At 38.1% G+C, this 12,628-nt stretch overlaps 1 protein-coding gene across 5 annotated transcripts in view; it reads left to right on the forward strand.

Annotated features, from left to right (window-relative positions):
• The first annotated feature begins 1,035 nt into the window (after positions 1–1,035).
• Positions 1,036–12,628, forward strand: part of efr3a (EFR3 homolog A) — a 62,251-nt gene continuing 50,658 nt past the window's right edge. For 3 of the 5 annotated variants that reach the window (XM_079818861.1, XM_079818857.1, XM_079818858.1), the window contains exons 1-2: positions 1,047–1,117; positions 1,303–1,406. In XM_079818861.1, coding sequence (XP_079674987.1) covers positions 1,397–1,406 — 10 coding nt within the window. In that variant the 5' untranslated portion in view covers positions 1,047–1,117; positions 1,303–1,396. Of the gene's footprint in view, positions 1,118–1,302; positions 1,407–12,628 lie in introns of all 5 variants that reach the window. The other 2 variants (XM_079818859.1, XM_079818860.1) reach the window with 2 other exon arrangements.

Below are 12,628 nucleotides of genomic sequence, written 5' to 3' on the forward strand. Positions count from 1 at the left end.
TTATCCTAAAATAATCCAGTTATACACGGCAGGTCTGACACAGGCAGACATTTCTGAGCTTTGTATTATTATACATTATGGCCACTGTAAATGATCGGATTCTGTCGTAATGAAACGGCAGGCTTTTGTAACAACAAAGACCTCAACAGCCAGTTGCAACAAACCCCTTCAATCCATCAGTAATACCCTTAAATTATTACAAAGTGTTTTCCAATCTGAAGGGGTTTGTCGTAACTGGGTACATGTGCTCTGAAGTTTTAACTGGTCAGGCCATAAAGAAATTTACTTACATCTTATGTTGTCTCAAACTTATATTACGCATTTGTTCTTTTGTTGAACACAAAATAAATTACGAAGACTTGAATTTCCAAATAATATTTAACACATGTATAATGTTAATTATGAATTAAATTTTATACATGAAAATATTTATATTTTAGGATAGGGTTCCATCGCACAAGGATGATCACATTTGGGTGTCAGCAGTGGCATCTAAAAGATTGAAAACCCCTCGTATAAACCACATTTATGATGTTTCTATGGTGCTTTTGTGTCATTGTTGCAGTTTGAAAGGTCCCATTTATTGTATACATGGAAAAAACATGCAACAACCTTGAAAAAAATATCCTACAAAGTGCCATAGAATAAAAAAGTCATTATTCATTAATTAGTAAATTATGTTAGAAATGTCATTTTTGGTTGAGCTATTCCTTTAAGAAGAGATTGAGAGTGAAAATATTCTGGTCGCATGCCATGCAAAACTGTGGTGGTGGTAATAGATCTCACTCATATTTAAACAGTTAAACTAAATCAAAGGCAACCGAGATTGCCCTGTTTATTAATTTTAGAAGCTTAATGGGGGATCAGATGAAATTCACACAAGTGTCCAGAGACTTGTTACATAAACAACTTTTCTCTTTAACCCACCTGTTCCATTTTGTGAATCCCAGCAGCGTGTGTGTGTGTGTGTGTGTGTTTCAGCCTCGACGCGTGCGCTGCGCGCGCTCTCCTCTCCTCTCTTCGCTCTCGACTATCACTTCCGTGTTGGCGTGTCCCGACGTCACGCGGAATGTGAAGCAGGAAACGCGGATGTGTTGCGCTTAATCTGCATCTACAGGTATTCACACACAACTCTCTCTCTTTCCTTCTTTAATTCTTAACAACACAGACACAGTACCGCCATGTTTGATGATGTGTGCTCATAGCCGTCAGTTTAAGGTAGATATTGTTGAGGGGTTCTGATCGAATTCGTTTAATCCGTATGTTTCTGTGTGTGTGTGTGTTTGTATGTGTGTGATCCAGCCGTGTTCCGATCCATATGTTGAAGCCAACCCCCCTTCCAAGCTGATCTGATCCAGACACAGTGCATCGGACGCGGGTTGAACCGAGTGGAGGAATGCCTGCCGGTAAGAACCCGAACCCGCGCCGGTCACAGCCTCGACCCTCTGTCATTCACTTTAGACGGGTTATGTTGCAAGTGTTCTGCTGCAGTGTGTATGTGAGAATGAGTCAGTGTCATTGCTGGGGTTCTGCTGATCTCAGCTCTTCCCTGCTTCTTCTGCATTAACAGAAAAACACAACAAATTGCTATGATTTTACAATGGTTTTGTTTCCCTTGGTTCCCTAAATACCAAGCACGGTACATGAATATGTTAATCTCATGGTATTCCCAGGGTTGCCACGGTCATTGGAATTGCAGTTTGTTTTACCCATGATCCCATGCAGGACAGTGACTCGCGTCAGACTCATTTGAGGTGTTGGCACTGATGCCATATACCTTGACAGCAGGTGGCACTGGCATGTGATTTCAGCACAAAATCCTACCCAGCAGGTTCCAAGACGGACATCTTACATAATGTATTTAGATGTCTATGATTTTAGTGTTTCTGAAACGCTTATGAGAGTCTGCTGCTGCCAGGAGACAATGTGCTTCATTCTTCAGTGTTATTAGTATCACTGAGACCCTATTAAAGTTTTTATTATAGTTGGCAGGAAACGGAAGTTGTAATCTTCTTTTCTTCCCCTGTTGTGACGTATTTTGAGTGAAACGGCTTCTCGAATGAGAAAAAATGTAAGGTGGGACTTGATTTTGTCCATTGGGAATTGGTTGGATGGTTGTGGTTTGCTATTGCTGTGATGTCATGTGAGTGACAGGTTATTGCCCCGCCCTCACGCCAGTAAACGCACCATCAGAGAAGAGATATAAGAGTCAAGGGAAGTTATTTTTAATAAAGTTATGATGAAAGGTCACACATAAATTAAAAAAGTAATGATAAATCCTTTATAATACTTGCTAATATTCCATTAAAATAAGAATATTCAATTTTGATTTTATGATGACTTTGATATTGTGCTGATGATGTTGTCGTAAATTAGCTTGCAAAATTACTTTGGTGTTGTTTAGTTTATGGCATACTGTATGTTTGTCTTCTGGTGTTTGTGAGACTGATGATGTTTGGCAAATGTTGTTTTTGCCATTTATGAGATTTTGTTTGTTGTTTACAATATCTGTGAATGTTTTTGCGGTGTCAAATGCATAAATGATGATAACATTAGGCAGTCTGAGTTCTAAGTTTCGGGGCTAGTTGCATAAACTTAAGGCTGATTTATATTTCTGCGTCAGACCTGCGCTGTAGCCTCTACGCCGTGGGCTATGTGCCGATTTTCATTAATACTTCTGCGTCATTGTCTGCGTTGACGTGCAATTACACATGGAGAGAGAGCATGATAACCCCTGAGCGAGGGGTTCTGGCAGACCAATCACAGCGCTTGCGGTCCACGTAGGCATTGTTACATTTTTGGAGAGGTGCACGTCAGGCTTTGCCATAGCATAGGCTATGCTTGCTACACACGACGCAGAAGTATAAATTGGGCTTTAGCCTCTATGTTAAAGGGATAGTTCAAACAAAATGAAAATTAGTCCATGATTTACTCCCCCTCAAGCCATTCTATGTGTATATGACATTCTTCTTTCAGACGAATACAGTCAGAGTTATATAAAAAAATGTCCTGGCTCTTCCAAGCTTTATAATGGCAGTGAATGGGTAGTTGTGTTTTTGAAGTCCATAAAAGTGCATCTATCCATCATAAAAGTGCTCCACACAGCTCCGGGGGCTTAATAAAGGCCGTCTGAAGCGAAGTGATGCGTTTGTGTGAGAAAAATATCCATATTTAAAACTTTATAAACTAAAATAACTAGCTTCCGGTGGACAGCCGTGCGCAAGGCGACTTGCGGCAAAAGAGTAACCCATGATGTGAGCATCACAAGCTTTGACGCCTCTTGCGGATAGGGCTGGGCAACAAACTCAAGCCCCTTTTCTCTTATATTGAAATCCTCCGGCAATTCTCTTTAAAAATTCTGGATGCGTGGGCCGGCCTGCCAGAAGCTAGTTATTTTAGTTTATAAAGTTTTAAATATGGATATTTTTCTTTGCTTCAGAAGGCTTTTATTAACCCCCTGGAGCCGTGTCGAACTATTTTATGATGGATAAATGCACTTTCATGGACTACAAAACAGAACTTCCCTTTCACTGCCATTATAAAGCTTGAAAGAGCTTTTTAATATAACTCCTATTGTATTCGTATGAAAGAATAAAGTCATATACACGTAGGATGACTTGAGGGTGAGTAAATCATGGGCTAATTTTCATTTTTGGTTGGACTTAACCTTTAAGACTGTTTTAAGAACTAGTTTGGCCAACTAGATAGTTAAGAGGTAGTCAGTCTTACTTTTCCAAATCAGATTAGACCAATCTACCTTTTTATGTAATTTACTTTTAAAAAGTTAGTACCAGTCACGAAGAAAAAAACTCAATGGCTAACTTTTAAGACGTCTCTAAGCAGCTTATGCAACCAGATTTAGCCACATTTAAAAAGCCTTTTAAAATAGCTAATATACGTTCACATGTGACCACATAAGTTTCTACAGTTGTGACAACCAACTTCTTTCTGTATTTGCATATTCATCAATGTTTAACAACTCAGTCACTCCCATCATGTGTAAATAACATAAAGTAGCTCTTCCCATTGTTAGCCATGCAAACATATCTTACATTTTGTAAACAGTAGGACTATAAGCAAACTCTGACATTTCTATCATTGCACACAAGTTGCAAGTTGCCATACCATCCAGTTGCCATACCATCCAGTTAATGTTTTGGTGCTGTTGTTTGTGACATTGTTCAGTTTAGCATAGTGTATAGTTTTGTGTGGCATTTAGATTGCCATTGGTGGACGTTTTGGTGTTAATTAGTTTGCAAGACTTCGATTAGCATGTTGTATTTTTTGGTCTTTGATTATTTTGCTGTTGTTGGTTTTAACATTTGAGTATCATGTTACGATAAGGTTTTATTTGTTATAACATTAGTTATAGATTAGTTAACATGAACTAACAATGAACGATACTTCTACAGCATTTTTAAGTCTTAACTGATACATATTTAGATACAAATTGTATCTAACATTATTAGTTAATGCACTATGAACTAACTTTTTTATTATCTAACATTAACAAAGATTAATAAATGCTGTAAAATAGTTAGTTCATGTTATTTAATGCATTAACAAATGTTGTTAGCTTGCAAGATTGCTTTGTTATTGTTTAGTTGTAACTGGTGATGTTGGCTCTTTTTTTGGTAAAGATTATTTTGGTGTTGTTTACAATATTGCTGTTGACTGCAGTTATGTTTGATGTTTATGAAAATTTTTGTTTGCAACATTTAAAATCTAGTTTTGCATTCTATTTAGTTTGCCATTTGTGATATAGTATACAGTGTTGTATTGTTTCATCAGATTGCGTAATGTGTAGTTTGACGCAGTAGACCAGACACCCCTCAGGGTTATTGCTGCTGACGCGCTGCACAGAGCAGTACAACTAGCACACACACACAAACACACACACACACATACACGTATACACAATCTGGGAGTAGGGTGACCTCTCCACTAAAGTACAAACAACTCCCACACCCCTCAGAGGGAGTATGATAACCTCTCTGCTGTGACACACACACAGTCTATTTCTGGGCAGTCAGGACCCTGTAAGATGAGCGCTTTATCCTTGACATGGGATGAGAGAGGAAAATGGAGAGAAAAAGTGTTTCTGTAAATGTTCTATGAGGCTGCATTCACTCAACTACAATAGAATAAATAAATAGACTTACCTGAAAAACGTCAAGCACTAGAAATAAGAAATACTAGCCTACATTAATTGTATAATCAAATAATAATCAAATGTATAAAAACACTGCATATCTTCACTGTGTAAATTAAATATACATTTATTATTATTAAAGTGAGACAAAAGTGATTCAGTCAAGAGCATTTCCTCTTTTTTGTTGTTTGATTAGCATTAATGACACAGATGACATCAGTTTTATTAGGCTGCTGTCACTTTAAAGGGAACCTATTATGAACTTTTGCATGGTGTTTGGACATAAATGTGTGTTGGCACTTGGCAGTGTGTGTGACAGTGTGTGAACCACCCTATAATGGTAAAAATCCACCCACTTCTCTTTTTTTTAATCCCCATAAATTATAAACAGTGTCTCAGAACAAGCCGTTTTGTAGATTCTAGCATATTCAACGTCACATTGGTTAGGTCCCGCGGCCGCCCATGACTGCTGAGTGCTGATGGACTCTTCCCCATTAGCATAGACCACACCCTGAGTGAGCTGTACACAGTCCACCATGGCTGAATCCAAAATTGCCCCCTAAACCCCTAAAATAGGGTACTATTTGAGGGGACAGCCATTTTTAGTGGTGTCCGAAACCATAGTGGACATTATTGAGTGCACTCATTCAGTCCTACAATGCACAGCAATAACGAGTGTGTACAATGGCTGTCCGAATTCACTCACTTGTTTTCATTCACTCCTTAAAGTGAACTGTATTAGTGAACTAAAGTAGGGAATAGTGATTGAGGGTTTAGGGGGTGATTTCGTATTCAGCCCATGTTTATCTCCTTGCCAAAGCAGACAAGTAAGAAATACATTTTTATTAAAGCTACTAAAGTAATTCAATCAAGAGCTGTAAGTGATTTTCTATTTTTCTTTTGTTGTTTGATTCATATTATTATATCATAACAGTAGGTACTGTATATTACGCTGCTTTCATGTTAATACACAGATCTAATATACACATGAGATTTTTACTTGCTGTTTACATTCACAGACATAACCGAGTGTGTTTATGTGAACTTGTGTGCTTTTGACATAACCTTGTGTGTATTTGACAGTTAAAGAGCAATAAGACGTGAAAGAGAACAATATTACATGTGTGTGCACTGTGCACTCAGAAAACCAAATATCAGAAGTTTAGACTGATAGTGATATGGCTTTAATAAACTTTCATGATGATGAAAAACGGAGCATGACCAAGATAGAGATGGTAATCAAAACCAAACAGATGTTTTAGTTTTTGGCAGAGTATCCGAGGCATGAGCTTTATCCGAGGTTCTGCCCTCTTCATGAAAGCGAGGTGGGGAGCAGTAGCTAATTTGCATTTAAAGATACATGCTTGAAAAGAGCATGTTTTGCACTCAAAAATGGGCATTTACAACATGGTATAAATGATCTGTAGGGTATTTTGAGCTGAAACTTCACAGATACATTCAGGGGACACCTGAGACTTATATTACATCTTGTAAAAAGGAGCATTTATGTTTCCTTCACATGTCGGAAATTTCCCAATTTCCACTTTGTAAATCGTGATTACGAGCTTGTTGCATTCAAGTGCTTTGTTGTCAGATTGAACAGGAATCATGGCGGACACCAGGTTTATTCTTGCCTATTTATTGGGAAAATCTTATTAAAACCAACATCATATGTAGTGTCCCATGTAGGGATGAAACGATTACCGGTTTCACGATAAACCACGATAAAATTTAGTGACGGTTAGTAATATCGTATAAAATTTAATTATCATTAAAACCGCGTGTGATTATCACGGTTGTGAAAACTCGCGGTAAATCTTGTCCAGTCAGCGTCAGTCTGGCGCACCGCTGTTTTCTGAATGAGGAGAAATGGCAGAAGGCAGTGACAGCACTCGGGGGATTGTTCTGCCTTCTAAAAGGACCAAATCTGAGGCGTGGTCATATTTTGGCTTTTACAAAAGTTCTGAGGGAAACTTAATCTAAGATGGTCACCCTGTCTGCAAACATGCCAGAAGAAAGTCGCTGTAATAGGGAAAACACTTCAAAACTATGAACGCAAGGCAAGTGGACTTTGACCTCAATACCAAACCTACGTCTGGGAAATAATAACGTGAAGCGAACAAACAAATTCAGACAAGACTAGGGTGACATTTAAGGGATAATAATCAGGGTGTGACATTAACAACCGCCATTTGCGAGTGTAGCGTTATTTCGGCTGCACACTAGCCACTCTGGCTGTTGAACTTATAATAGTCTTCTCAAAAGCCATCTGTTATAATCGCGTTGCGCATTATAAGCACTTACACGTGCTTCTATTAAGTTTATGAATGCAATATCTCATAATCAGAGGCGTTCAGATTAGCGGAGTTTTGTTCAGAGCGCGCGCCGCTCTCTCACGCTGAAATCTGCACTCAAAGCAGAGATAAGCGTGCGCTGTACGCAGGAGATTCACTCATCATACAGTGGATGACTGTTTTTGTTCTATTTCAGCAGCGAAAATGGTTTAAAAAAAACACAGCAGAACCACAGCGCATCTGATATGACTGGCATAACGCAGGCGAATTTAGGGACCGTCTGTAAAGTTACATACAACATTGGTAACGTTATACACGTTTCAAACTTCAATAGCATTTGAAGAGAATGACAGTCATAAAAAGACTGTAAAGTGTTCATCTAGGTGCCAGGTATGATGCACACATTTTGATATTTAATAAAATAAACTGTCAAATCATATGGAAATATGGATATGCATTATTTCACTAGGATACTGTTTGGGCTCTAACACAAAATATGCTAGATTTAAATGTGTCTGATAGAACACTGATGAGAATATTGCTTGGGAATATATTTACAGTGATAATATTAGAGATTATATTTACGACAAATTATTATTATTTATGTGTTATGCGTTGCTATTGATGACGGCCATTAAGGAAGGAAATCCCACAGAATCTAGCTTAAAAAAGTGCTTAGAGCTGCTTTAGTTATTTGTTGTTTGTTGAATTTCAAATATAAAACTTGTTGAAATGTTTTAAGTGTGTGCATCTGTTCTTTTTGAACACTTTCATTTCGTTTGAACAAAACCGTGATAATATTGATAACCGTGATCATTTGGGTCACTATAATCGTGATGTTAAATTTCCATACCGTTTCATCCCTAGTCCCATGCACTGACAACCATATAAACATTCCATACTGTAAACAAACTGTCGTTTCTGTAATGTCAGTCAAATGCAGGCTATTTTCGCTGTGTATCAAAAATACAATAGGCTACGCTTCAAATGATTACTCGTACATGTAAATATGCACTACATTAATGTCAAGACAAGATGATCTAGCTGTTTTGTGGAAAAAACGAATAAAATCACACCTGCCAGGCAGTAGTTCTCCCCGCCACCATGTTTAAAGTTTATGGCACGCCCATCTCGGGAATTTGGGTATCAAAATTATTTTCGAACTTCCCAGTGGTAAAGTGGCTTTCATGTGCAATTTTTACCTAGGAAACTTGTATTTACGATAATTCCGATAGCATGTGAAGGCAGCATAAGACAGAATGCACAGATCCAATTAAGACCCTTTAAGACTGAATGCACAGATCCAATATACTGATTCACATGTGTTTTCTTTTTCAACTGTTTACATTCACTTAAGACATAAATTAAAGTGTTTATGAGGATACTTGCAAAGATGGATATTTTGACACTAGGGTTGTGACATATCATACCGTACACGATAACACGGTATAATTTTTTACATGATAAAAAAAAAGTGTCATCTCGCGATATCAACGATATAGTGAAGCGATAACGATATAGTGAAGCGATGACGTATAGCGCATTTACGTTCCCTATCGTGCACAACAACAACATCTGTCTGAGAGTAAGAGCAGCTTGTCAGCCTCCGATGACGATTTAGTACCTAAAAAGGAGCTACTTGGTTACAAGAGGCCAGACCTCTTGACAACCGACACAACATTGACAACTTAAAGCTGTTATTGATGTTTGCAGAACAATATTTGATCGGATGGATAAATTGACGGTTATTTTCATCAGTTACGGCGAGTTAGATCCAGCATTCTGCCCGCTTTGAATCGGACACAGAGATAAAGTTGTCCGTGAGATTACATTTATTTGAATTAATGAATCATAGCATTTATTTGAACTAATTAGGCAATCGAGAGAGAGAGAGAGAGAGAGATAGAGAGAGATTCATACCTGTGTGACTGTGTCTGTTCAGCGTCTCTCTTAACAATGATGTGCGTGTATTACTTTAAAAAAAATTACTAAAAGTGACAGGGCAGCGTTGCTAACAATTTTCTGTGCTCCTGAATGCGCAGCGCGATCTCCGCTTTCTGTATGTGAGTGACTGAGCATTTTGGTTGCAATTGAAATGAAAACCATTATGTGAAGAAAAATCCTGGAATGTTTTCTTCCAAAAACTTCATTTTTTTTCGACTGAAGAAAGAAAGACATGAACATATTGGATGAGATGGGGGTGAGTAAATTATCAGGAAATGATCATTTTGGAGTGAACTAATCCTTTAAGATTTCCAGTGAAAACACTACCAACTTGTACCAAGACTACTTTTTTGTTTAAACTTTGCATTTACATTTGACTAATGCTGTGTGACTGTGTCACTACTATTGCACTATACTGCTGCTGCCACCTTATGACAATAGATTTACACTTCGAATAAAGTATTCTGTCATCAATGACAGTAGCTCATTGGAAAAGGATGGAAAATGTCCCATCATTTTGTTTGCACTAATAAATGCTGCTGCCTGCTAGCTGCAATCACCAATAAAACTTTGTTCCATTTATATCATCATAAATATCATCGCAAATATTCTTGAACTATCGTGATATCATTTTGAGGCTATATCGCCCACCCCTATTTGACACATAAGTATGTGTATTTAAACCTTGAAGCCCAATTAGGCGGCGAAAAAACCCCAGAAAAATGATTGTGGAATCACATTCAAAAATATTTTTTTCCAGCGAATGGATGAAAAAAAAGTTGACAGCCAATCAGAATCCATCCTGCTTTAAAGAGTTTGAGCATTTAAAGCGGCAGCCAACAGAACTGCAGTGTGCGCTTAGAATAAACAGAACAATATCGTCCGGACATCCGCCGGTGTGGGCGCTAATATAGTTATCGTTACAGTGATCGTTCTTGGTGTGAACGGGACTTTACTCTGGCACAGTTTTTGGAATCCGGAGTACAATAATAAAAAACTAAAATAAAGGAGAATTATTATTATTATTATTTCAACTTGAGTTTGCACACCCTTAACAGTTTCTGTTGACAGTGAAGCATTGTCAAAACCTGACTTTGGATTCAGAAGTCATTGCTTGCTAGTTTGCAGTTTGCACACCCTGCTGAACATGAGAACTGCTGTTTCAGTGTGTTTTATGCCTTTGTTCTTTCAGTTAAGATATCTAAGCAGCAATATGAGATGTTAAGTGTTTCTCATATTGCTGTTAAAATTGTAATGTACATTTTTTTTTGTTATATTGACCAAATCGTACAGACCTACTCAGGTGTTATTACCGTTTAGATTGACAGTTTAAATGCAGTTTAAGTGTCTCTTTGCATGGGACAAAGACCAGCCTCTCTCTCTTTCTCAAGGGTCATTTTCGCTTCTCCCCCTCTGTTTCTCTCTCTCTCTCTCTCTCTCTCTCTCTCTCTCAACAATCTTTCTCTCAACAATCTTTCTCCCTCTCTCATGGCTTTGAGATGATAATGTGCACGTTCGCAAAGCAAAGTTTGATCTTCCGTTGGCCGTTTTGAGTACGTGAGAGAGTTTGATCTGTGTGTGTTTGTGTGTGTTTGATCTGTTTTGTATGGGTGTTTCTCGCTTTCCTTTTAGCAGTGTCTCATTCATATGCAGTGGACGACGTGCTAGTGAAGATTCTGTGTGAGGAAAAACATCAAGGGAAAGCGGCGGCGTGTGTGTTTTTTGTTGGTCAAGAGTGTGCGCGTGCATGGTGGCATTATTCGGACAGATGCTTGTGTCGACACTGCAGTGAAATATTCAGTGTGCTAAAACATCAGCATCATCAGAATTAAATACAGCTCACCCCTCTGTCCTCATGCAGATGCTTGCGCGTGTGTGTGTGTTATAGAATATGGTTAGACTTACTGCACTGTACAGTACCTAGAGAGAGAAAGATAGTAAGACAGAAAGAGAGCAATTGTCTCCCAGGTCCAGTGAGCAGACACAGACACAGACATGGAATCAGAGATCACTGATGCTGGTAGGTCTGATCGGCGTGTGTTTTTACTTGTTTTTTTGTCTGTGTGTCCTTGATTGTTTCCTTTCAGATAATTTTAAAGCATGTGATATGTATGTATGTTTGTATGTATGTGTGTGTGTGTGTGTGTGTGTGTGTGTGTGTGTGTGTGTGTGTGTGTGTGTGTGTGTGTGTGTATACAGCTTTAATAGTTTGTTGAGTGTCTTAAATGCAAAATGTTAAGGGTAAAAGCCTTGATAAGAATTAACAATTGACCAATATATCGGCCATTTTAAAGTCATTGGCCGATAACAGCCTTCTTGGCCGAAGTAGTTCCCCTTTTTTCCAAAGATGTCCATATGAATGTGATTGTAGCGGTGATAATTCGAAGTCAGCTCAATTTAAAGATGCCATTTAAGTTTAATTTAACTAATTAACCATTTGTTTATTGGAATTAAAATGACATTTAGCCCTTTTTTAATTCAAAAACTCAAAACTCAAAAAAATTACACATTAAAAGCCAGCGATTAAATAAATTTGAGGTTTTTCAGTACCTAACTGTAGAGGGTTTGTTATTGCTAAAGTAGTGAAGCACTGGAATTATTATAGGTTTTTTTTGTTTCAGTACTTCAGCTTGGATAACTCTTTAAGCTGTACTAGGGTGTTATGGTCTCGGGTCATAAATTAAACCAGTCGTAGTGATTGTTCTTTGGCAGCAAGAGTTTTACCTTGCAAAAACGTGTCATTGAAAGAGTGCTAATTAAAGGTAAGGTAGGCAATTTTTTATAAACACTTTGTTATACCGGTTGAAACTCTCTTCACATCCTTATAGCAATCAAAAATATAAGTGATTTAATTAATAAATAATGTACATACCGGAATATCTTCTGTGGAAGTCTCAAATCATTGAACAAAAAAATTCAGTCTGAATGCAATGTTACCATGTCAACATATGTATTTTCATACCTTCCCGCAGCCTGTTCGCGCAGACATCAAACATCATTAGCGCGTTCCATAAGGCTATCCAGAGTTGTAGACAGACATCCACTGAGTGCTGCAAACAAACAGCAGCCGCCGCCTTTTACAGTTCATCCTGAACCAAAACAACAAGCTTATGCTGCGTTCACGCCATGTCGTAACCATAATTATGCGATGGCAACCCATGACGTTCTATCCGAAGCTGTTCACATCCTCCAACTCGGATTTATGTGTTTCCGTCAACACTATCAACGGCGAAAGGAA

The sequence above is a fragment of the Gobio gobio genome (assembly GCF_949357685.1).
Source record: "Gobio gobio genome assembly, chromosome: 6".
NCBI classification, from domain to species: domain Eukaryota; kingdom Metazoa; phylum Chordata; class Actinopteri; order Cypriniformes; family Gobionidae; genus Gobio; species Gobio gobio.